Source organism: Bombus flavifrons, chromosome 4 (assembly GCF_040668555.2).
Source record: "Bombus flavifrons isolate JBK064 chromosome 4, iyBomFlav1_principal, whole genome shotgun sequence".
Taxonomy (NCBI): domain Eukaryota; kingdom Metazoa; phylum Arthropoda; class Insecta; order Hymenoptera; family Apidae; genus Bombus; species Bombus flavifrons.
Window position 1 is genome coordinate 9,632,820 of NC_138445.1, and position 27,384 is coordinate 9,660,203.

The 27,384-nt window shown below is 42.6% G+C and overlaps 1 protein-coding gene and 1 long non-coding RNA gene across 3 annotated transcripts in view; one reads left to right on the plus strand and one right to left on the minus strand.

Annotated features, from left to right (window-relative positions):
* LOC138179070 (uncharacterized) overlaps window positions 1–27,384 on the plus strand; it is a 174,511-nt gene that overhangs the window by 40,355 nt on the left and 106,772 nt on the right. The gene's annotated exons all lie outside the window — the stretch shown is intronic.
* LOC138179052 (zinc finger protein ZIC 4) overlaps window positions 1,788–27,384 on the minus strand; it is a 36,820-nt gene continuing 11,223 nt past the window's right edge. Inside the window, exons 2-3 of the mRNA XM_069111492.1 lie at window positions 6,432–6,601; window positions 1,788–4,016 (exon numbers count right to left, since the gene is read on the minus strand). Of these exons, the coding sequence (XP_068967593.1) occupies window positions 3,693–4,016; window positions 6,432–6,601 (494 nt within the window). The 3' untranslated portion in view covers window positions 1,788–3,692. The remainder of the gene's footprint in view (window positions 4,017–6,431; window positions 6,602–27,384) is intronic.

Sequence of the window (27,384 nt, forward strand, 5' to 3'; positions counted from 1 at the left end):
ACACGTTTCTTTATAAAGTCAGGACAACCGTGGCGCATCATCTTCCTTCTTGATTCGTCTCTCTCTCTTGCGATACGATGTTTCGTGACCGGTCGGCATTAATTATGTGTCGTGCCCTTTAATACGAATCTCGGCTTTATGAGCGACGCGGAGGAACAAGAGGAGGAAAAAAAAAGAAGGAACGAGAGCGGAGGCGAAGACAAAAGGACGTTCCCGGCGACGGAATTATTTTTTCGCGTCTGGCCACCGGACCATGGAATCCCCTTCCCTCTCTTCGTTGCCCCGTTCCTCGTCTCTATTTCTCTGCGTGTCTTCTATTTCGTCGGAACGATATTTATTCGGTGTTCTCTGACGAGGGTCCAGCTGTTTTCGTCCATCCATGATTTCTGTGAAACGACGAGAGTTTGATTGCGGTCCGGTTGACTGATTGGACGGTCCCGAGCCCGGACGTCGAGTCACGCTTGCGAAAAATATTCGCGAATCTAGCTCTTCTCCGCTCGATTCGCCCTGGATGTTGTAACGATCCTCTCTATCTTCTCTCTCTCTCTCTCTCTCTCCTTTTCTCTCTTCTTTTTTTTTCATTCTGCTGGCTTTTTCGTGATGAAAAAACCCACAGCCGGTCGAATTCGAAACGAAATACGAGGCATACGGACGATGGATGGAATAAAAAGGAAGAACAAGGAACACAGAAACGACGAAGTAGAAAGGGGAGCATTCACAAAAAGCGAGGGAAAATCCATCGATCACGGGAGGCGATGCAAAGACACTCGGGGAGAGACGTACCCGTGGCTCTATCTGGTGAGGATCTCTCATCCGGGGCCGTGTGTCATCTCAATCGTCCGACCGAAAGAATTCCTTCGTGTTGGTGCGCCGTTTCAGCTAATAAAATCATCTGCATCCGGGCCAGAAATTATCTGACGAATTCATCTGCTTATCAAGCAATAAAATGGCCTCTCTCGCGCGTCCACCTCTACCGATCCTATCTCTTCTCTCCACCTTTCCTCCTGGTCCCTTCCACGTCTCGCGTAGGTGCCTAGACACATCGTGGCGCCATGCCAGCCGAACCTTTTCGGTACGAACACATGTGCTTGCTATACACGCATATACATCCTCCTTTGGTCGTTCTCTCCTTGCTCGATTTTTTATACTGCCCGTTCAATGCTTGGACAGACGCCGTGCGCCTTTACGGGTTCGAGTATCGGGGGCCAGTTTAATAAGGTCCCTATACTTCCCCCCCTGCTCCGTTCTTCCCCGTGATATTTATAATCCCGCGAGGAAACTGTTTTTATAATCTTACATAGAAATCTCGGAGCCTTCGCGAGCTTAGGTGTGCGTGTTCTTTGTCGTTTCGAGATTTTCGACGAAATGCGGTAGCTTTCGCGAAGTTAGTTTCGGAGCGTTGAAGATACTGTGCAGGAAATTTAAAAGAATACGGAACAGAACGCTAAAGATCAGAAGATTAAAGAGGAATATTAATGTTAAGGATGAAAGCATGGGTTGGTATTTAAGGTATTTAGAATTTTACAAGTTAGAGATTTTTAGATTCAATGAGAAAATGCTTAGTCGTATCACGATATAGAAGAAATCGATGTTCCGGTTTCATGGTTGGAGCAGTAAAATTCTCTCGTAAAGGCAGGTATAGACCGTGCAATAAAAGAAACGTTAATTTCCTCGCGTTAAAGTTATTATTTATTGATACGACGTAATCTCAGGGCCGAGATCAAGGGAGATGCTTAGTCGGCCGATATTCACCCGAAACTGCGCGCCAGTCGGATTCCTCGTCGCATTTTATTATCTCGATCGTTCATAAATTTCGTTACAATACAAGTATAAAGTATCCACCGCCTCCGCGATACGAAAAAGGTCGTCCTCGGGGTCCGGGAGGTATCTTCGCGTGGAGCATTGTCATCGTTCGGGCAACTTTTCAATAATCAATTATACGACGTTAAAATAGTATATTTATGAATTCCTTTTTTCTACGGGAACGATGACAAAAACCGAAAGCAAAAGAGAAAAAAAGTAAAACTGATACTCTGATATTAAAGTCTCGATAAAGAGCGAAGTATTCCGTGTTATTTTCGATCGTTTTGTAAATTTTGAAAGAACAGGTGTAGATGATTCAGTACCGGCGAATAAACCAGACAATATTCTAATATATCGCATCATCAATATATTTCAGATCTTTGCAAAACAAATATTATAATACGATGCAAGGTATGGGTGGATGAACAAGAGATGCATCTCATCCAACAACCTAAGCATATACGTAACGAAAAAGGAAAGAAAGAAAATTATTACAATAATTATTTGAACTCGCTTGGTTCGCGCCGTAGGTCTCTCGTTTCTCTATCTGTATTTACAGGATATCACACATAGAAATTATAGTAGTACAATATTTTACAAGTGGAACCATCAGCCCCCGAATTTCTATTAATCTCGCAGCGTTTTCGTCCTTATTTCCTGCTCGACGACGCAAACTAAATAATAATGATAATAATATATACAACAATAGCACGTCTGTTTGGACGTGACTTCCCTTCTTTCCTTCTTTTTTTTCAATTTTCTGTTTTGCAAACAAAGGACGTCGCTCGGTTTTAAAACACCGTTTCGCTTCACTATCAACGTTTTAATTAGACTTAAGCCCGCGAGAAGCGCGTACGATCGGTCGTGCTCGAGGAACAATTAAGCCGGAACTCAGCGAGTCGTTCTTTCGTTTCGCGATTGATAAATCGGAACACGAACGTGGCTGGAATTACGAGACGCGACGCCGTTGGAAATTGCTTCGTCTAATTTGTAACGCCGTGATTGCCAAGACACGATTTTTCGTAGCTAAGAACACATGGCAGTGTGCCCTCTCTCTCTCTCTCTCTCTCTCTCTCTTAATTTCTGTTTTTCATGTTTCTGTTTATTTCTCGCGTTTACTGCAACGGCCATAGCACTTGATTTAAGGTTAATTCGTATTTACAATCGCACCTCGCCATCTAGATAGAGGTAACTCTCTGTTTGGTACATCGCAGCCCGAATTCTCGACGATTATTACATATACAGTTACGTTCACGTTTGTAATCGCGTTTAGCATCGGTTAATACGATCGTCTTCCGCTCTTCCTCTTTCTTTATGTTCTTGTTGATACAATCGTATTGGTAAATAAATACTAACAACACTCGAAAGTGTGTGTTTTCCTAACTTTGGTCACGAGTGTAGGTAGCATTACCTATCTTAAAATCCCATTGTCAAATCTGCGGAACAAGTAACCTTGCCGTACTATTACCAAAAACGATCATCCGCGAATACATAGAGTAGAATCCCATTTATTAAAAGAAGAAAAAGGAATTTACAATTAATAATTCGAATCCGATTAATTGAACTCTCATCCATCGAATTCGTTTATGTAAACGAAGAAAATCATAGGTACTGAAAAAGGATCGACAAACTCCTATTGATTCGAACTCCACTTACATCTAGCAACAAGTTCAAAGGAATAAAGTTCTATTGTAACTTATTTAGCACTTCCTCGTGGTCCTCCATTTCTTCTTCGAATAACAGTTCTCAAAAACTCCGTTTTCTCTCCATCGAACGTGTGATCTAACTCGATTTTGATTGCTCTGCGCGGTTCGACTAACGTGTATGCTCGTCGAGGTTGCGTTGATCTCGCCCGAGCAACTGGTCATCTGGTTCGTTCCCGGCAGGAATTAATAGGCAGTCGCTTGGTGATGCATCAGCGGGTTGAAGTGGTGTGGACCAAGGTGATGGGGCGGCGGTGGACCCGGCAACGGGCTGTGCTGAGGACCCACAGTTGGTGGCTGACAGACGTACCACTCCGTCAGCTCTGGGCCTCTGGTCGAAGGATGACTCGACGGAGGATTGGCCGTGGTCGTTGTCGGGACGACCGGAGGCGGCTGAGGAGACTCGGTGTGTCCGGTCACGGACAAGCTACCCCCGCTGCTAGTGCTCTCTTCACCCTCGCTTTCATAGCCCCCTCCTATTTTGCCTTCGCCCAGGGTCATGCCATGCACCTGGAAGCAAGAGGCGGAGCTTATTCTTAGATACTCGCGGGAAATTTCTAGCTAGTAGCGAGCCTACTAGACGCCCTTCCCAGGGGTAGGAACCGATGAATGTGTAAAAGGTGGTAGAGGGGTGCGAAAGATAGCAGGGGCTGCGTAGTTTGGGAGTTGAAGTTGAAACGAATCCGGGGGAACATCGATCGTGCTTGTTGAAGATTCCTTGAGTTTCTATTTTCCTGGTATTTATCACATTGAAATTGATATTACGTAGCATTGGTGTCATTTGTTGTGGGCTACTTGGGATTTTCCTTTTCAATTTCATACATGGTAACTACAAAAATGCCGGCTTTTCAGAAATACGTGTACAACTCCTCGATTATTAACTATTGCGAGCGACTTTGTCAAGTATGAAGAGTATTAAACGTATAAGTTTGTTTGATAAAGAAACGAGTGGATGAATTCGTAATAGTCCTATGTATTAAAATCAGTATAAGAGTTAGTGTATATCGGTTGTAATCGTCGCTCGTTCAATGCTACTATACCGATCAAAGAAAGGATAATAATACTGTCTCTTAGGGAGCACATTCATATATTTATATCGATGGATGTTACACAGAATCTTAACCTTCCTATGTAACTCTGACTGAAGATTGCAAGACAACAATAACAATGCGTTCAGAGTCCAGTTGCCTATGGACCTTGAAAACCAAAACAATCGTTAGTATTCAAAGGCACAATAATATGGGTCTCTCCTAGATGTGAAATTTTTATGCTCCTGTGTCGCTATAAGTATCTTCAAGATTTTGCGTAGTGTCTTTGTGATAAACTGCGTGGTAGTTCGAACGTTTTTTTCGTAGACTCATTTCTCGCCCTTTATCTATCCTTTTTATCTATCCTTCGGCGATGGTTGAGCCTCTCAATTGATTCTGCCGAGGCGAGAAATCTCGTTCGAGACACACTGTTATATACTTAATATCGCTACTGCTGTTTTTCAAAACTCGATTGATAACAAATACAGGAATTTCAAAAGTTACGCGCGTCATGCAATCCCATATTAGATCTAATGACACAGTTGCATGATACTTGATTGGTTTCGAGTGACCTAATTTACGTTTCCACGAGTTAGTAGAATGCACAACGTGAAATATCGAACGTGTACCACAGAAGAAAGAGTAGATAGTCGCATTCGATCGTAGTAAGTTATCGCTTCGGAGATCAAGGGACTATCACGAGCAAAAGGAGTGCGCGTTGGCTAAACCGAAGAAACCGGGATCAGGGAGACGAGGATCAAGTCTTCCGACTCTCTGATTCTTTCTGCCGTCTCTTTCTAGTCCTTCGTTCATAATTCAGTGAGCAAATCTCGACGACTGCCTTCCGCGAATCACGGCCGGCGAAAAGCGTGGAGAAGCGAAAGGTGCTCGCTCCTATCCGACGAACCTATCGCGCACGTATCTCGGGAGTTGCCGTTTTGGACGGTTCTGCTTCTCTTTCCGTCTACTATCTTTCTGTGTGTGCCACAGATAATTTCCTATTAAGATTCCGTAGCCGTTCGTGCATGAAGCTTTGCGCGCCTGGATACCCGGCAGCCTTTCTTCCCACAACCGTTTTTTGCCCATTCCAAAGTGTCTACTAGCGTTTCCTAGCGTGAAACGAAATGGCAAACACGATAGGGCCATTCTTCATATACTTTGATACGCGTCTACGTATACGTGTGCAAGATGATATAGGAAAACAATTCGAGACTGAACCGTGGAAATACGGAATCGCGTGAAATGGACGATTAACACTGTTGAGCATTCGTAATTTAATTCCGAAGCAAGGAGTAGTGAGGAAACGGATGTAGTTTGGAATGAAATTATAATTCTTCGAAGCAGATATCTAACATTTCGTCGATATTAATGATTTTGATTGGGAAAATTAGAATTGCTAATCCTTCAAATAATAATTCCTTCGTTTGGAATTTTTCCGTTTCTATTCATGTCAGTGAATTATATAGTGATTTTCTAATATTTTTCTATTAATAGCGACAAAGGCTACGAAGTATAATAATTATTAAATATTTCATTGTAAAGTCGTCGGTTAAAGGTAAACCTAGTTAGCTCGAGAGAGCTTCCTTGCAATTATCTCAATTTCAAAGCAGAAGCTCCGGCTCAGTTCGCTGAATATCGGTTGAATTGAACGAGAGAATGACGCACGGTAAAATTCCATAGTTTTATAAATACGACTGAAGAAATGAAACTTAAATAGAAGTTTGTTTCATTTTCTAAATGTTATAGCAGATGATTTACTTTGGATAGCTATATGTGTTCGTATATTATATGCATCGTGTGCTCTTTCAATTTTACCATTCAAATGCGTAAACATTCGTAGTTTACTGATAGTAAAGTGGAACGGAGGTCGAATGTTTCACGATTACAGACGACGTACCTTCATATGCTTGCGCAACGAACTAGGATGTGTGTAGGACTTGTCGCAGCCGGTAACTCGACAATTGTACGGCTTGTCGGACGTGTGGACGTGACTGTGCTTCTTACGGTCGCTGCTGTTCGCAAACCGCCTCTCGCAGCCTGAGTATTCACACTTGAACGGTTTCTCGCCTGGAAAAAGAAGACAGGAATTAATGACTTGTAATTGTGCTGGATGCACTCGTGCCTGGCTACGATAATTGAAAACCGCTTCGGAATCACAGGAAACTAACAGCTCGGAATAGAAATGTAATTGCTACATCCTTTCTCTATCGATAACATGTGCAACATCGTACAAATGATTTAAATATAACGTGAAGGAAATATCCCTTATACGAAAGATCCTTGTTTATACGACGTTGAGCCTCTATTATTTGGTATTTATTGGTACAAGTACCAATATTTATTTCTATAAAATTATAAGTAGATTATACGGATATTTGTGCAAATATTTTTTATCTACATAATTATAACAAACGAGAAAAAAGACGAAATCTGGGTAAAAAATTATTTTATCTTCCCATAAATGTATAAAAAATCTCATCTTACTTTACATCTTATCGAAATCTGATTGTATCCAACTTCAGCTAAACTTTCTCGTTACTTTCTCGTTCAAAAAAGGAACAGTTGAAATTCTTATAGATAAATTCTATTATCCGAACTAATAAAAAGTGCTGCAAGGGATACGTAGACCGAATGTCTATCCCATCCGAAAATCATACAATCTGCTTAGTCCGGTCGTTCTGTTCGGATAAACAAGGTCCCGCTATAATTTAAAAGGAAATGCAAACAGTATCTGGATACACGATCGTCGAAAGTTTCCAGGGAAACGCAGTTACATTTCTAACCGGAACAGCCTAACTATTCGCAATTACAATTATCAGGAGGCCAAAGAAGGATCTTGAACGAAGTAGGAAGGGGCTGGTGAAACACGGAAACGGGCAACAGGAAAAATATTTTCTCCGGGGCAAAGAGGAAAAGCTCGCGGGCTTCTCGTAGAAGCTACAATAGGCGGCTCGAACGCGATTACATCGTATCGCGGACCGTTTCATCATGATTTCGTGGATATCTTGATGAGCACCGGTGGAACATTCTCTCCGCTGGTGGCTCCTTTTAGCCCGGGGGCGAAGAGAGGCGCAATGATATCGAGAGATAAGCTCCCCTGCACACGAATAGCCGCCGTCGTCGGGGCGCAACGAGACCGTGTGGCGTGACTCTTATTTATTTCCACCGGAAGTTGACTGGAATATATTTTACCGTCGGCTCACACCCCCGCCACCCCCCGCGGCCCCTCACGCCGTAGACTCCCTTTTTCCGGGACTTCCTCCTGGCGCTCTCTCGGAGAAGTGCGGAGACGCGAGAACAGGAAGCGCAAACTTGGCGGATTTTTTATGGGGAAAATGGTGGCCAACTTTGCCCTTCTTCGCTTAAGGGAGGCAGGGAGAAAAGGGAACGTCGCACGGATTCAACATCTTAGCCCGTCAACTATAGAGACGATGATTCTTTTTTTTTAATATTTTCTGTCTAAAAATATTACTCCAATTTTTTTCTTTTTTAATTGGAAACTATAATCGAGAAGGTCGGAGTTAATAGAAGAATAATAGAGATTTTGTTGCAACGAGTAGCGTTCGTTTTCTTCATTATGAAACGTTACGTAACGTGCGTTCCTCTTTGTAATTGTGCGAGGAAAATTGATATATTTACTTGGAATTAATTTTCACCGATGAAAACCAACGAGTAGCGCGATCATACGTGTTAATTCTCAAATCTTCGCCGGAATCTGTCCGGATCCTAGAAACGTACGAGAGTTAACGTCAAAATGTAATTAGAATAACAAACGTATGTTCGTATTTCATATTTTTGAATAATTCACCGACTGGTTGCACGATGGCAAATCGCGAAATTCATTTTTCCAGCGTGGTATCGCGAGGAAAGTCTGGACGTTGGGCGCGAATAGGTACAAAGAAGCATGGTGGGTTTTCGCGTACGTGCCGGTGAACGTCGTTATTCATCTCACGTGTGAAAAGCGCGATAACATTGCCATGTTACAGTGACGTATCGCCGCGACTCAGATTATATTTAAATCGCTCGGACGTGGAGTGCGGGTACTTATGGCAGCGGCGTCATAAGAAGGCGTCTTAAATATTTATGAAGCTGGAAAGATAGCGGTACGCGCGATCGCGCGCGTTCTCCCTGTGTCGCCGCCTTATCTGACGTTTCACATGCCTCAAACTCCCTCGACTTGCCACCATCGGTGAGATTTCAACGTTGTTTGCAATTTGCGGACGATATACGTGTACGCTCGATACGCTGCGAACCGTATCGAGAAACTTCATTAAAGAAAATGTGCGATTACTGTTCGAGATTTCGTTTATCTGCTTGAAAATTTCTGTAGGAAAAAGAAAGTATTTAGAATAACTTTAGTACTACGTACTTTTTTTACTCAATTACATTTAAAAGACGGTATTTTTAACCCTGGTACCACCACATTGTTCAAAACTTTCTATTTCTCTGTCTTAACAAGTTTTATATTTCAATTGCTGATAGTTTTAACACTTAGTCAACCGAATATGGAGATCTCCCCTCTGTAAAGTACATCAGTGCGTGATCGAGCGGGGAGATCTCCCTTTTTGACTTTTGCAACGCGTTTTCATTCTTTTTTTTTGTTATTATCAGTTAGTTATTGTTTACCTGGAATTGTTCCCAATTAATTGCATCACTTTTTCTGCTTTTATAAAGTACAGTACGTACTAAAATACACCAATCTAGTGGCGTTCAAATTAATTAAAAAGTTACACTATCAGTTCTGACTAAATAAAATTATAATGGAACGATACCACATTGTAAAAAATATTAATATTAAGTAATTAATAACTTACACGAACTATATGATACTCCATTACTTGTTTCTCAACTAGATACAATGAATTTCGTTTCACTCTCTTTCGTAGCTACTATCGCAGTTACTTTTTCCATAGTTGCAACAATTGAATTTGTTTCATTCGTATTATTAAAGAAATTTGTGGACTTGCTTCATAAAACCGTTATAAATTTTACATCAAGCGCTTGCACGACCGATGATATTGGCAATTTTCGATTTCGATGGTTTATGAGACAAGAGTAGGTCGCTTCGTTCCGCCCGATTCATCGCGAATGGATCTCCACCCACAGATTCGCACCTACTCGAGAAACCCTTCTCGGGGGCCAATCGAGCAAGACAGAGTGAAAGGGACGAGGGTTCCGAGGTGCCAACGACGCTCGGTTTATCCCTGGCCCGCACGTATAAAAGGAGAATGTGTCCCTGAGTTTCTGTGGCGCGCTCCTTCCAAAAACGGGACGATTAATAACTTTTCAAATCTGTCCCCGGCAGGGTCGTGAGCCCGCCGGGACCGCTTCGGTAGCGAGCGCGTTGGCAAATAAATAGCAGATAAATAAAAGCTCGCGTCTCTCCTACGTCGTGCATTCTGTCGTGCGCGCACAGGGTTGCGTGTGCAGATGGCAACAATATGCCGTGAAATATTGCCCCCGTTGGTCGTGTGCGGGGTTCTGTACGCGTGTGCGTGCCTCGTCCAATAGGAAGAGGCCTCGATACACGCCCGATCCCGTGGCTACGTGTCTCCTCTTTACCTCTCTTCGCGAGACACTGAAATCCAAACGTAAGGGAGAAACGAACAAGACAGTTGCAGTAAGCTTGGAGAATTCTAGCTAAACATTAATATCGTGACGATTGCAATGAAAGGGGTGGCTTCTTGAATCTCAATACAAGAGCGATTGCAAGTAATTTGCTTAGTTGTTAAGTAATTAGCTAGTTGATATCGGAAGATGGGAATTTCATTTGAATCGCTTAGTCTTAATGCGTTCTGCTTTTTTTCCAATACGAAATATGTTATATGATTCAATTCTGAGACGTGAAATTTCTAATTAGTTATACGGTATTCGATGTAGAAATTAATTCATCATTTTACGCATAACTTCTTGTGTGCTTGCGATGCGTTCTTGCCTTTTCGGAAATAATACAATAAAATATGTCTGAAATGCGTGTCTTATTCTTCCATTTTTAAATTGGGATAAAAATGAAACTAAATAACTAATCGATACAATTTTCATACTAAGTTAAAGGTTGAAGTCCAAACAACAAGAAAACAATATAGCTTAGGTACTTTGAACACATTGACAAAACAAAAGAATGTGCTAAGACCATCTATTGACAAAATCCGCAATCACTTAGTTGCCAACTCAGTCATTCTCAAATTACGATGCATCTTCCTTTAGACGAGAGGCGTGAATCAGTTTTCCGCATTGACATGTCAATTCTAGCCTTTTCGACCTTAGATTTCCTAGTTAGTATCTGTAGGCTCTAACAACAATCAGAGTTTGATCTGTTCTCAGAAAAATACTCTATATAATGTGACTCATATTGGCATTCGTACAAAGAGACGAAGAACACGGGTACATTCACGAAAGTGCATTGTACGAGAGGGAAGAGTAACGCGAAAGAGTAAGCTTGCACAGGGGACACGCAGACGCGTATACATAAAGTGGAGATTCATGGTGCAGTGGGTTATACACAGTGTATCGTGGCTGAGGCAAGAGGGAGACCCGAAGAGCAGTTCCCGAAGGGCAGTGTAGGCACCGTGTTATGACTTTCAGAATGGGGAGGCACAATGGCCCAGATCCGCGCCGGATAAAATAGTTATTATAATCGTTTTGGCTACGGCCAGTATCGAACACAGCTGAGTGAGCGAAAAAGAAAGGAAATGTGCACGCGTGTGCGTTTTCAATTCGTATACGAGAGCCGATGCAACGCGGATTTCGAGATTCACGATGCACCCACGTCCCGAATCCAGATAGTCTCCAAAGAGAGCAGCTTGACGTAGAAATGACTGGATCAGAAAAAATACCGATGCCAATCGGAGCTTGACTCGAAACGAGCTGAATCCCATCCGCGCCACTGTGTTTGTAGAACTTGTTATTCAAGATGAAGATTCTTAACTTGTAATCGGAGGAACACGATGGTCCAAGATCGCCGAAGATGGTAAAAACTCTCTTCGGGGATGTTAACGATCTCTTGGTTGTTCCAAGAATTTTTTTAACCCGCATGCCCTTAAACCAGATGTTGCTACAATTATAAAATTAAAAATCAATCTCTTAAGGTATAAATTTTTTTTTCGCTGAGTACGATAGTAAGAAGGATTAAATTCGTTGTGCTAAAAAGACAATTAATTGGTAAAGGATATATTATACACGTAAAAATCGATGATTCAAATAATCGACTAAACTAAAACGAATCTATTCTTGTCTTTATTAAGCGAAGGATGTACAAACTTCCTCCGTTAACGGATTAAGTAACTGTTTTCACTATTTAAGAAGAACACTGAAAAGTGCAGGTGCAAGGTGAGATTTGCGTTTAAAAGAAACTCATAGATCTCTCGTCGAAGTAGAATATAACACCGGAAGATTTACACTTCCGTCTCGGCGAGGACTTTAGCATTCCATCGTTCTTTCGTCGACACGGTTCACACCTTGAAGACGCAGCCTGGTATAAAGGCAATCTAGAATTCCATTTTTCTTCGAACGCTTCTTAGTGGAAAAACTCATTGAACTGCAGTTTTCGGAAAATCTCCGGAGTGATATATAGGCGTACACCATTGTACAGCTTTCAAACTGTCTTCTTTCTTTTTTTTCCTTTGACCATCGAAGGATAATGGATGATTTTTCGCGACCATTATGTTGGAAGAGGACACCGGGTCCTAGGTCAGCGGACATTGTTACAAGGCATAGCAGAAAACCAAGCCCTACTCGCTCGTTTTTCAAGGCCTTTCCACTGCACTCCCTCTTCATACTCTCTCTCGCTCATCCCCTATTTTCGAAAGGTTGTCATGTGGATAATTTTCTTGTTATTCGTTCGGTATTAGTGAAAACCGAGAAATTATCCCGCTGTATTTCGATCGCTTATTTCTGCCAGATAAGATCCACGAAAAGTCGATGGGATCGGTTTCGGAGGATCGATCTTGCCACGGATTAGGACCCATGAGATATTGGATCTAGATAAAATCCATGGAGGCTCGCGTTTTGTAAATTGATTGCGCCGTACCCTCGTCTCTTCTTCTTCTTTCCTTCTTTCTCCTCTCTTCATTTTCGTTCCTTGAAACTTCTCCACCAACCTTCCAACGAGATTTCTGTCCTCGTGGCGAAAGTCTGGAGATCGAGACGCGCAGATACAGAGAAGCAAAAGAGACTGGAAGAGATCGCGCGCGGTTATGATCGATGAGCTTTCCGTGGCGGGATAAAAGCAGGATCGAAACGTGAACGTCGCGATTTAATGAAAGCCGCACGAAACTCTCGGACACCCAGCTGCCGTTCCTCTCTCGGGTTGGAATTAGAATCGAGATCGTGATCGGATAATCATTGCGGGGCCGAAAATGGAAGTGTCTAGTACGCGCGATTCATTGCATCATGATTCCCGTTTACGTTTCACGATGCCCTGGCCTCGTGCACGGTTGCACTCGTGCGTGTTCGCCTGAACTTCTCCCTGGTCTTCTTTCGCGTTTCTACTGTCAGTCCGTAGAACGCGTCGCGTGTCGTAACCTTCTACTGGCATTTCGATATCTTCTTGGACGTTTAACGAACGTGCTTCGTGCACCTTTCAAGACGTTATCGACGTGTTCGATGAACTTCGTTCACAGTGCAGACTTCTTTGTTCTATGCAATTATATTACAAGCGTAAATCGCGAAATTACAAAGTGACGTGTGAAAAAATGTTTCAGGATAAATAATATCAATCTTGTAGCATACAGTATAGCATAACAGGATAAAATATTGTAGCCTTTATCTTTATGAACCTCTTTTAATGCTAAGAAGTTGAATATTTTAGCATCCTGAGAACTGCTCGTTACTGGAAAAGACGAAAAATTGCCTTGGAAAGTGATCGTAAACGTGACCCATAAATAATAGTAAAACGTTTAGAAAGAAACAGAGCGTATTTAATGGAATCTTATATAATTCCATAAGGAACATATTATCATTAAATTTCTTTTAAATTTCACCATGGACTTCTCAAACAGCCAAATACATCAAATTTATGACTTTATCTTTCTTGTCCTTACACCAAACGTATCTCTTTATCTGAGATAAGGAATCTGAAGATTCGGTCGCGATTTTCCAATCCCTTCGGGAGACCGATCGACCAGAAGGATAACCTGGCTTCGGTAAGACATCATTCAACGGCCATTCCTTTATCTTATCTCAAGATCTGTAGTTGGTGTTTCGGTGCTATCCGATAGAGGATTCCTGCACCGATGTATCATGGCGAAAGCTGTGTTCCGAAAAACGTGGCTCGTACTGACGTGCACAGGGAGACGTTTAGAAAAGAAGAGGAAGAAGAGAGGACGAACAAACACTCGAATTACCTTCGTGGTGAAACATCTGTCGATGGCGCTCGCCCTTTCAGAGGCAACATGGTGGAATGATCGGCGCATCAACCGGTAGTTACGTTTACCCACGGATTTGCGGTTCTTTTTTTCGGAACTCGTCTCGTGCTTTTCCCTGCCCCCTCGACTTTTCCCTCCAGTTTTCTTCCTCGTTTGCCGATTCGCAGCGGCGGAAACGTTCCCCAAACCTCTAGAGTATCCTTGATTCTTCGCCCTTTTCCAGGCAGGTTCACGTGGATGCATCCGGGAATTCTCGTGCGCGAGAAGCTTCCCATTTTGTTTCCATCACCATAGTTTGATACATCGAGCTCGATACAGATTCAATATTTTTACAACAGAAACAGGACAAAACTTACATGTTATTTTTCCATGTCAAATTTATTCGAATTCGTTATCGAATGTTTCATCCGCGTATAAAGCTTCATCGTTTCCCGATAAAATCAAGTATAACAAGAGAATAATCCATATTCGACGCATTTTTATTATCTAGCACAACCACAGTATCTTCAAAGATGAAATTTTTCCCTGGGGAAGCTGTCTGTTTCTCGCCAGATCCAGTTCCTCAGGACCAGAGCGTGTCTCATTCTGAAAAAATCGCGAGGGTATCTTGATTTCTCGAAAATTCGGTAGCCCGGTGTCCTGCACGTAGGTGCAGTTTAGAGTCGTATATCCTTGCCCGTTATCTGAGTCGGGATGCTACTGTTGCACTCGCACACGCTCGCCCAGAGCTCGCACGTACACGCGCGCGTCCACTCGACGGACTTTCTCTCGCGCCGGTTTACACGACGTTTATACGTGTTTATGTAAACTCGGACCGTAGAACACACGTGTTGCTGCTGGCGGTTGCTGCTGTCGCTGGCAACTAATCTTCCCTTTCCACTCTTCTCCTCTCTCTTCTCTTCCTTCGTTGCTCCGCTGTTTCCTTCTTCGTGGTCCTCTCTCGTTTCTCCTCTAGGCTTGGAAGTCAGATCAAACTGAGAGATTTTCAGAAACTGCCGGCATAAAAGATAGGGGCGCCATGGCCACGCTATGCCGCTGCCCATCTAGAGTTACCGCAGGGTCGGTATACGAGGTCCCTCCGGGTTTATCCTCGTGAAAACAGAAAATCCTCACGGATTTCGGTTTCATCTTGGGCCCCTGAGAGTCCGCTTTGATTACACGGAAATTGATACTTCGATCGGAATTTCGTGGAAGGGGAAAATGTTAGGCTGGATGTTGACCCAGTGAGAGTTACAAGACAACGGTTCCGTGTGAGCAGGTTAAGAGGATTCCGAGCTAACTCTTCCCTGTGATCGCTACCGTACGGCCCTGGCCAGCACAGGCCTCCCCGTATGCAAAACGCGAGTTATTTATTCGTGGAAGGTGGCATTTTTTTGGACACTGACCCGCGCGTATATAGTTGTCACGGCGCCGCGTATCTTTGCACCGATCTACCATAATTGAATATCCTCGCTAGCAGGAAGGAGCAGCGTGAATTCTCTTGTTCTTCTCTCGCGAACGGACTCTGAGAATCTTCTTAGGCTGCGATTACAGTGGATGCGAACTCAAAACGTCGAAGCAATTAGATACGCGTGTATGTAGATTCTCACGAATATACGTATCGCAGTCCTGAGTTGTATTATTCGTTACAAGGCCGATTCGAGCGAATTTACGTCCAATGTAACACGATAGTCTGGAATGTTTGTGCAAGAGCTACAGCTATTTTTCATCGCCTTCCAGTAGAATCTTCCAATTTCGGAGACATTATTCGTGTATCTCGATGCAAAACGTGCGATCCCAATATCGTAGGGACTCATCCGAGCGTAGATCCTATGGTAAACGGTCTCCGAAGCGGCTCGAACCGGCAATATTGGAGCGTGTGCCCCTCGACACACAGGTACATAAACAGAGCGGTGGTGGCGGCAACACACGCTCGAGGGTCCTCGACGATCGGCATTGAGAAGCAAAAGTAGGTGCGCGCCCTTATCCCCCATTCAACAGCCACTGAAAGTCTCGTCAACTTTTGCACGGGCCACGTAGAAAACAGCAAACAGATTTGCCCGAGATATCCTTCTCTCTCTTTTTCTACCCTTAAATGGAAACGAAAGAGGGCTGCGTGAAGCTTGGACCGCTTTGTTGCATCTTTGTGCACCGGTGCTAAACGGCAGAAGAGGCAACGATGAATAAGGAAACTGAACAGTGGAAGAGAAACGGAAGGAGACAGTGAGACCGCTTGTTAGAGGGCCTATTGTAAAGATTTTTCACGAAAGGAACTTTTCGTGCTCGATTCGTGCCGCCGGAAAGCTTGCACGCCGATCGAGAAGTTTTCGCTTTTAGGTAGAATATAGGAGGAGGCTAACAGAGTGAGATGTGAATATTTGGTGAAACTAAGTGAGAACGAGACGGAGTAATCGGTGAAAAGAAAACGCCGGCAGATTAGCATTTCAGGTTTTGAGAACCGGAACGAATTGTGTTTCGAGTGCCGCTGTTCGTGTACACGGCTACTTAGGTCCACTTCTGTCGTTCTTAACCCTCGACAGCCCTCGCTTTAGTCTGTTCCTTGTGTCGTTATGATCGACGTAATACTAAGCTGTGTAGAATCTTTCGAAAGTAAAAATCGGAACTGCAAAATTTCATCGTTTATTTTTATCTTCAAAAAAGAAAAAAGAAAAAAAGGATAGAAAAAAATAAATTTGGCATGTATTCGTTTAATTTCGATCAAAGAAGAAAATATCGCCATGTCCTAGCGATTCAGAAGATGAAATAAACGAGCAATACGCGACAGAAAGCCTCTTAAAGTCGGATCTCTTCGGAAAAGTTTCGATTCTCCCCTCGGTGGGCAAAGGCGGCGTTACAAGTACCCTTGCAGGCGTCAAGAAGGAAGTTGGTGATTTACGCGCGGCCAAGGATTAAGCGGGGAAACGCGATGGTTACTTTGAGGGAGTATAAAGGCGCGAGACGAACACGACACATGGAAGCGCTTAACGAGAGCAACGAGAAGGTGTGCGTACCATCGAGTTACCAGGTAACCGAGAGAGTCGCGGGTTTCCAGAGGCCTCATCGAATACCTTGAAGCCGAGACATACGTTGCCTCGAAACGATGTAAATTCAGCGGCTTTCTGTACCCGTTTTGCTTTTACTCGATTTGCTCGGGAAAGGATTAAATCATGATCAAGAAGCAGGGAAACATTGACTCGCCAGTGTATGTCAGTCTTCGTGTAACCCGTGCGAGATTAGTGGAGATCATGTTGAGCAATAACTCAGAGGATCCGTTTAGAACATCTTTACACGCGTTTGAAAAATCGAACTAGACCTGGGCGATACAAGGATTCTGCCGACACAATGGGCCCGTTCACGGATGTTAATTCGAGAACACCGGAATTAGACGATTACGAATGGGATCATCGGGGACTTTGTCATCAGAAACAATGCTAGGGCAATGGTGGAACACCGAATTAAACGCGCTTTAGTCACGGTTAATTTGGTTAGCCGACGTTTAGGTCATTAATAGATGCTGGCGTAAGATCGATCGGTATTTATTGACTGTCGATGATTCGACGATTTCTATAGACGACGTGGATCGTCGACGGACTTTCTGATCTCTACCCTTTTCCTCTCTAATTCTTTTCTCTCCATCGGTTGCTTCGCCCTCGATCTCTGTTTCGTACGCGAGGAACCTTTCGAAGTTGACGTGGCGCGGCCTGGTCTCGTGTGTGGGCCAGTTTTAGGTTTATTAATGAACAGAGCCGACCCGCACTCTGGCGATTAGACACAGGGCGTGGTGGAGAGATTGCTAAATCAGATCGCGTTCCAGAGCTGCAGCCGCATTATCCTCCGGCTATTAACGAATATCTCTCGACACTCTTTCGAGGTGAAATTTCAACCCCTTAACTTCTTGGCCTTACTTACGACTTCTTTAGAATTCGAACGTTTGACGTTCGTTGGTGGAACCGTGCTAAACCACCCCTAAATCTTTATTTTCATTCAAAATTTCATTTCTCTTTAGAAAAATTACCGATCGTTAAAGACAATGCACACACATGGTACAATTTCAATGATTCTCAAATTGATCATGACGTTTCGAACGCAGATAGTAAAGCGTTCTAGCTGAATCTGTTTTGGTCGGCTCGATGTTACAATTCCAAGGTTGAATACCCACACTTTTATATTTATACGCACGCGTTACTTGCATCTATCCACCTTTGAAATTGCATTTTGTCTTCATCAATAATGTCTTTATTTCAAGCAATAATATTTGTGCCACTGTTCACTTTGTTTGCTTCCTTACGTCAAATTAGATAAATTAAATAATGGAATCGACAACACGTGCATTACTAGCAATGAACCTATTAATATCGATTCTCACGACTAAAAAAGTGTAACGCCGCCGAATCAACACGACAGAAAGAAACGCCAATAGCTTCGCACCCCCGGAAATAATTTCTAGTTAAGCAAAAGAGATCTTGTGGAAAGCCCCGGTAAATGCAATCTCGGGACACGTTCGACCAACGAATCGAGCTTCTCGTCCCTCTTGTCCGATAGGGGTGCAGAGCCTCGAGAACCATGTGCTTCGAGGAGGAGCAAGGGGGCCAATCGGTGAACGAAGGGGAAAGGATCGGACCGATGGGGATCGGTGGTCGGGAGTGGGAGAGAACATAATGTTTCCCACAGCGCGAGGAGTTGTATATTTTACGATATGGCGAGCAATTTGACATCTCGCGCGAGGCATAATTCACGCCCGTGTGCAGGCCGTGCGTGGCCTGGACCTCGCCACCCTCCTACGTTCGCAATGATAGCGACTGGTACGTTGGTGTGCGTGTATGCATCGACGCGGGGAACACGCAAGAATCGCATGAAGGATAGCTCGTACACGCGTGCACACGCACCGAGCGGACAGGTACGCGCGCGTCCGACCGCATCGAAACCATTAGAGGCTTGGACTGTTCGTAAATACTACGATCGTTTTCTTTCTTTTCCTATTTATTAGATCGTTTCGTATGTTTTGTGACTTTCGTTATCAAAAAAAGAAAAAAATATATGAATTCGATCTTGTGGTTTTCTACCTTTCTTTGTTAAAATATCCTATTTACCGCGTGGAAGTTGAAGAAAACTAAAGCTCCATCATTTCCTGTATATTGTCTTTGTCTTTGTCCGTTCAATTGAAAGTATCTAGTCATTGGACTGTGTCATATAACTTGAGATAAAAAATGAAAAGTAGAGAAATTACAGATAGGATTCCTATTTGAATTTTGTAATTTTGTTTGGAAGAAATAATCAAAACGATAATAATCGAAATAAAAAAATGTTGGTAGAGTTTTGTTTCGATACTCTAAGAATTCTCCTATTCTATTCACCTATTTTTCATCGATTTCCCTCAACGAGCCAAACCCTGTAAAGAGGCGTGTTCGATCTCTGGGTTTCGTTTGGATCAGCTTCGAGACCATCCTAATTGATTGTTAATTATTTCCCGCGATGATTAACGAACTGTAGGAATGTCGTATATGGACGAGTCTGCTCGTAAATGGGAATCCATGACTCGTTTCTCTATTTCGATTCCTCTCGTTCGTCGACAGTCGCCTCTTCTTTTTATGGGAATATCGAAGGTTGGTTTCCATCGTGGTGAACGTCGAGATTAAACGTTTCGACGATCGTCTCGCCATCGGTTGCGCAACGATTCTTCACTATGATTTTAGGATTTATGATGGAAAGAAACTCGTAAAACCCGTGCAAACCTTTCCAATGAATGATTGACGAATGACAGTCGAATAAAAATACCTCGGTGGTCGTTTGCCGTACAAGCGGATAGAGTTCGTACGCGGAAGCTGGATTCTAATCTCGCCACAGGCCTCCATTTACCGGCGTGAGATTCGAACCGCGCGTGTCTTTTTATCGCTGATACGCCGTTGGCGTGCTCGCGTGTCGTTTCACGCTGGAATTTTATTTATCGAGACTTTTCGCTGTCCGACGCCTGGACGTTCTCCCGACGCGTTTTTGCCCGGCTCTGATTAATGCCTCGCGTTTCAAAATCCAGCCCGTGTTAGATCTTCGTCCACATCTATCATATTAGACCCGAGATAATATAAAATGCTTCAAGGAAAAAGTTACATACGCGAGGTTTCAAAGTACCCAAAAACAAACTTTGATATTGCCTCATTAGAAAACATTTCTACCATAGCAAGACTACAAAAGACCGCAAAGCAAACTTCATTGCAATCTTATTATAATAAATTGAACATCAAGAACCAGGAAAACATTTACACTTTAGCCCGTTAATCTAGTAACTCGTCATTCGAATTGTCAATCCCCGAAACGCGATACTTTGTTCGATGATCCTCTGTTCAATCACGCGTATTTTCAAATCTTCTAAAAGTGAATTTTAGATCGTATTTACGTTCGCAAGGGTCACAACCAATTCGATTAAGATCGATTTAAGAAAGTTGGTGAATTTTAAGACGTTTCTAATTAAAGGGCACTTCCTCGGTTTCCTCCATAATTTTCACGCGAGTCAGGTCGCCCGGATCGACGACTAACCGTATCAGGCTGTGGTTCGCGCACGTTTTACCGTTCTCCTTGGCCGCTCGCATCCTAATTAGCCGCGAACAATACGCAATCTGCGTCATCTATACGCGGCACCGATTCTTGCGCTTTGCCTAACAACCCATTCTACTGATTGCGCCGCAACAGGCAATAAATCTACGTAATCGGGGGTCCGGTAAGGCGCGCTCCGCGATTTTAACACGTGTACAAACTCGCTCGATAGTTATCGCCCGCGCTTTCCAGACGTGAATTCTCTCTCCTGCAAACGAATGATTCTTCCCGACATTTTTCCGAGATCGACTCGCATAGTTCCGCGCTTGCATCCGCTGTACGATATAAGATCGCTATTCAAAAGCGGAAGTTTAGGCTGATACATTTCCTATGGGAACTTGTGAAATGAGAATTTGTTTTGGTGCTGGAAGACGTGCAGAGCAAACGTTTCTTATGGCAAAACGTGATCGAACAACCAAAGAGACGAGGTGGATTAAACGTGTAGATTTGTTTGATAAAGAAACGAGTGGATGAATTCGTAATAGTCTTATGTATTAAAATCAGTATAAGTGCAACAGATAGTGTATGATAGTGAAGAAAGAATAACAATACTCTCTCTTAGGGAGCACGTTCATGCATTTATATCGACGTTACCACAAAAAATTGACCTTCTTACGTAACTCCGGCTGAAGATTACAAGAAACGGCTATAACAATCTGTCCCAAATTCATTTGCTTCTAGACTTTGTAAACTGAAATAATCGTTGGTATTCAAAGGTACAATAATACGAATCTCTGGCAGATTCGAATTTTCCATTTCCACTTGAACTTTTTTCGCTCATGAGCTGCTACCGAGATATCTGCAGTGGCAGATATCGGATGGCTAAACGATGACAATTAATTATTAGACATTCCATTTTTAATTGGGAAATCAAAGTGATAAAAGTATTAAAAAAAAAAGGGAAAATGGCATTTCTTTTAATCGAGAGGAATTTAAATTTCACGTGGAATTCGATGGAAATAGAGTGGCTAAAGAAGAATTCTTCTTGAGTTTAATTATAATATGGACCAGATCTCGAAATCCCGTTGTAAAGGGACACAGACTCACATTCAGAAGCCCCAAAGGTCCGCCTAAATCATAAGAATCCTTTTCGTGAAGGGATTGGAAGTTGCGTAACGCATTAACCCTTCGGTTCTTGGAGCGTCAGAAGCGTGTCAGAGATTCGTACAAGGAAATAATAACGTGCAGCATGGTCTCTGATAATTTCCTCACCGGAGGGTACACGGCGTCGGGTTACGAAATTAAATTATAATACAGATGCCAGAGAAGGATCGACTTCGAACCAGACGCGTATTTCTATGACTTTTAACGGGTTCTACGGGTCAGTACGCGTCTGTCCAGTCCTTCGCTTCTTTAAAATATAGAACACAAAAGTCTCGTCTCGAATTTAAGGAACGAAGCAAAGGTTGCAAGGTCGAGACGTTGCCGAGAGGTTAGTGGAATCTGCGCGATATTAATTAAACTCTTAATTCGTTCGACGACAAATTATGCCTTAGCATCGACCACTTACATAATTGTTCCAGCCCCCGACTATATTTCGTTGCTCGGTCCGCGATCTAGATAAGCCTGCGTCCTTTACGAACTAGATTCGTGGCATTCTCGGGATGCCTCCTTCTGGTATTCCTGGTATTTCTGCCAAGTCTTTTGGGAATTATTTCTATCCTCGTAAATATATCTCGCGGCATTAGTACATTGGTCAAAAAACGAGCATACGTAGAAGAAACTTTTTGATAAATTGGTAGCAGCACATGAGCTAGAGAACAATTTAAATCATGTTGTTGTTTTGCCTCGGAGTATCAATATCGTTAGGAGATACGTAATGTAATAATAAATAAACTTTGGGTAAAACGATGTCGTCGCTACGTGCAACCGTCAAATAAACTTGAATTCAAATTTTCCGGCTCTCCCCCGACCAGTATATATAAACGGACGCGATTGTAAGGAGTTCGATTATCAATGAGTTATCAGCGATCTTATTAGCGATTTACACACTGTCTTTAGCGAATCCGTTAGTACGAGCGTCTTAGCGAATATTGTTTGTATTATTTATTTATCATTTTCAAATACACTTGACGGGTTCAACAGCAAGTTATCTCGTCATTACAACTCAACCAACCATTCTCTACAAATTTTAAAGAATTTTAAGCAACCTTCAACAGATCGACCTTTGATCGAAATGAGATCATCGATGAGAAAATTCGATCGTAAGATCACAGTATTTGCAAGGATCGAGCATATATAATACGTATCAGGTTGCAAGATATTCTCAGTCACCAAATATTCTTGGTCCAAATATTCATTGGGAACGATAAGATCACAGGCTCTGTTATAACGATATTCACGAGGATCACGCGTGTATATAAAAGGTCCCACGATCGTCAAAAGGGTTCCAGTGCCAAAAGTCAAGCGAACATAGTTGGTACACACAAAAGAGAAAGAGAGAGGAAAGATCCCTGCGTGCGCTCGCACTAACGACCTATGTAAATGTTCTATCTGTTATCCTTGTCCCTTATCATTTTATCCTCCTCCGCCAGTGATTCCAACGGAGCATAGGAAAAGAGGGAAAGATGAAGCGAGAGAGGAAATGGAGAGAAGAGAGCGGATGGAAAAGGAGAGGAGAGAAAGAGGGTCCAGCATTCCAGAGCCCGGTCTCGACCCGCGACCCTCGCCCCCTAAATCATCCACCGCAGCTAGGCCGTAATTCCGTTTTGTTTTCTCTGCTCTTCTCTCTTCGTTCCCTCTTTTTTCCTCCCTCTCTTCGTACCTTCTTCTCTCCTTCTCCATTTTCTCCGTTTTCTTTTTTTTTTCGCGTTTATTCCTCCACCTTTTTCGACCTTTCCTACCAGACCACGGAGACAACCGCTCGACCCTTCTTCGTTGTCTTCTTCTTCTTCTTCTTCTAGTTCTCTGGTTGTGCGAGTTTGGCGAGGTTTGACGAAGGGATTTTGACTGTGGGAAAATTGTTTGGTGGAAAGGATGAAGTGACGAGACCCGTTGACACGGTCCGGATGAACCTTTGACTTTGGACCAGGTGAAACGTCACATATGGATGTCGATAGCGTGCAGGATGAACTGACAGTTTCGGACGATAAACGTGACGATGCGTTATAAAAGGATTCACGCGGTGAAGATGAATTTGATCTGTACCAGCGATTAGTTTCATATCGGACGAACACAGAACATTTCTCCACTGTGGTTCTAATCCAAAATTTGATATCGCGTCGTGAAGATTTTAAAACACTTTATATACGCGGAAAAATTCATAAAATACTTCGAATTTATACTATTCAAAAGAAGATAAAGCATCGCTGTTCCTCAACGCTACCAAACAAAAAGTTCAAAGAAACCATAATAATTTAGATATCTTTATTTTTCAATCGTAATTTCTCCAACCCAAAATTCAATATCTTCTAATCACAGTATCAAAAGAATAGTAAATATATTTTATGTATCGTTGCAAGATCCACAATGGACAAATCCAAAGATACTCCAATTTCGTGCAATCCAAAGGCAAACCAACCGAGTTTCCTTCAAACGTCGTCAAACCAAGAAATCCTCAAAAATCACAAAAACCACGTCCCGCCGTCTGCTATTGCAAACGATACGCCTATTCTCGCCGCATGGAATCTCGCTAAGAAACACTTCCCAAGGTGTGTCCGGACGATCCGGATACCTGGTATCCCGTGACATTGCGCGCGTACGCGAGTTCTCGAGCGCAAAAGAGGCAAGTGAAACGACACGCAGGAGTCGGTGTCCCAGGTCTCGATGCCGATGCTGCCATTTAAACGGTAAAAAAGTATAATGTTACGGACACTCGATATTTTCTCGATGATCGTCATTGTGTCGCGGCCATGTTTAGCTGGTATACGCATTATTCCACGCGCGGAGCTACCGTACCCGCGGTGGCAACCATCCACGTTCCAGTGATTTACCCCGTCTTCGGTTACTCTCTTCTCTCTTCTCTCATTGTTACTTCCACGATGGAAGAAGGAAAGGGACCAGTCAACCTCTTCGGTGAAAGGCTGGGTTTGTCCTCTTTGGGCGCGTGTGTATGTGTCGAACGAATTGAATTCTTGGGGGGAGGGAGAGAGAGAGAGAGAGAGAGAATGGTTCTCTATGAATAGCGGAAATTAAGTGTATTTTAATGGTGGCTTAACAGGTTGCCGCGACGATTCGTACTTTTGTGATCACATGTGCAGGAGAAAGTTTCATCCCTTAAGTATACGTTCGATAAGCGACGCGATTGAAATAAATATCTTTAACTGTGAGTGTTAGGAGATCGTAGGATATGTATTGATATGAGGAAATTAAACAACCGTTAGAAGATTATTCAACTTGCGACTTGATACAGTAAAGAATATTATCCATTAATATATTAAGAAATTTACTAAAAAAATTCATGTGATTTGAAGTCGTTGATCTGCACTAAGCAATGAAGTAGTAAAAAATACTAAGATCTAAAATCTTTGAACGGAAGAGTAAATGAAATTGCATTTCTGTTTCAATAAAAATCACTGGCATACTTTTGCTAACCGTAAAACCAGAAAATCTGAATCAAGTTATTTCAACGAATGTAGTAGTTGTATGGTCGATGCAAGTCTCCGAATCCAATGTGTTATACATCGTTGTACAAGAGAAACAACTTGAGAACAATATTTACAGGCAATTGCTCGTCTGGACCATTGCTCTTGATCGAACGTGGTTCTCGATCTTTTGCTTGCGGTGAATTCCTGAATCCACTGAGACAGCGGCAGAAAAATATCGCTTGTTAACTAACGGAAGCGGCCAGTCGGACGATCGTTAAGCAGACTTTTTCGAGCGTATCCCCCTCCTCCCTGCTCGCAAACAGAATAACACACGGTCACTTAGCACCGTTTAATTTTCAGGTCGTTATTTTACCAGCGGTTCGATCGTAATCCACTGCCAGCTCTCGTGAAAACGAGCTACTCCAGAAGGTAGAAGGAAAAAGGAAAAAGTGTTCTCTCGTCTCTGGTTTAGAAGGGAGATATCTCGAGTTATTTTCTCGTCGAACAGCCCCATCGCGCGGAGGATAACCAGAAATGTTTGATTTCTTTTTCCTCTCTCGTTGTTCACAACCAACGATACGTTGCACCTACGCATTTACGTCAGCAGAAAACTCGCACGATCATCGCGACCGCTTGTTCTCGGCTGAATTTAATCCGATTTACTGGGAAAACGCTCCAATAATATCCTATTTCCGGTGGGAACTATATTTGCGTAAGCAAAGCTGCAATTGTGAACGACGTCTTACGTAATTCGCAGTTAAATGGAAAATGTTGGAGAAGAATCTTTCAAGAAATCTACGTCTCCTATGTTACATTATCGGTGCCAACTTTTAGCATTAGCGATTTACGTTATACATGAATCGTTCGATCATTGGAAACTGGACAGGACATTTTTAGAATTACCGGAAGTAGTCATTCTTAGCGTTAGTGTTCCGCGTAATCTAGAATCGATCTATTCGATCGATTTTCAGGACACAATAGAATTTAATTTAAGATTCGCGGTAAATTAGTATCCGCAGGAACGAACCATCGTTAGGGGTAATTTTGATCATTCGTGGTTTTGTGTGATTGCAGATCAAACAGAGAATGTTCTTTTAAAATTTTTCTAAAAAAAAAAAATTCGATTCAGTGGTAAATCTACAGAAAAGTGCCTCGTGTCACGTCAGCGATGGTACTTTTTAACGTTCGATAGGTTGACCATTCGAGCGAGAATAAAGATCGAGGAGGGCTGCGAAGATCGGTTAGGTTTGAGGCGGGCTGAATGAACGGCTCGGAACGTGACAAACAGGTTTCTCATTAACGCTGCAGCTTGACGAGAAGCCTTCGAAACCGCGCGACGCTAATTGTGAACTAACGCGACACACGGCTACCAGAGCTGGGGATCCGGAGGTAATCGGAACACCTCGAGGTAATTTAATGGAAAACGATGCGCATCGGTTTTATCGATCCTTTTCCATTCTAAACATTTGTCTCGATCTGTTAATTGCTCGTGAATTGTGAATCGCGATTGCTTAATACTACTACGGGATGTAACGGAAATGTAGAATAGAATAACGCGTGCTAATTTATCAAGGAAGCTTACTTAAATTGCATTAAGCGGCTGATAACATCTAATCTCAATTCACTTCTATTTTATAATAAAGATACGTTTCCAACTAATCTTTGCTCGTTATACCGATTCCAAGAGGTGAATTAAACCACTGTGAAGCAAAGTGTGCAACAGACTAATACATCTGAAGATTGCAATCGATCACGCCACTTTACTCGTTCTTCCGATTCTTCAACGGTGGAAATTAACATCGCCAGTGGTCGATCCCCGGCGGTGAGTTAAAAATACAAGTGAAGAACATGAAGCAGCAACATGATACGAATCGTAGTTTCTTTCGTCTTTCGCACAAGACCGATTTGAAAGATACGCTTGTCGATCAATTCATTTATACAAAATTCTATTCCTATTTCAGCTTCGAATTAAACATAAATTTCTCTATCTTCTTGAATATTTCAAAGATATCGATTGCCATAAAACATGTAAATATTATAACGATATAATAATACGAAATGAATATATTATATTAAAACATGTAAAACATATCATATAACTTTTTCACATGTACATTACGAAACTTGAAGAACTTATCCCCTACGTTTAAGAAACATAATTTAAAACCCTGTTTTAGCTCCTCCTTCTTTTCGACTACGTCATATTAAAACGCTTCTTTCTAGCTACGAATTAATATTATAATTAGACAATCGACTTATCACGCATCCTTTGTGATCTTCAAATGCAATGTAACTCTTCTGCGCGCACGTAAGTACATAAATACCCGAGAAACAGCAAGAAAGAAATTCTCTGGCCAGGCGAATCGATAAAGGAGCGTGCGGCGTGCGCGCG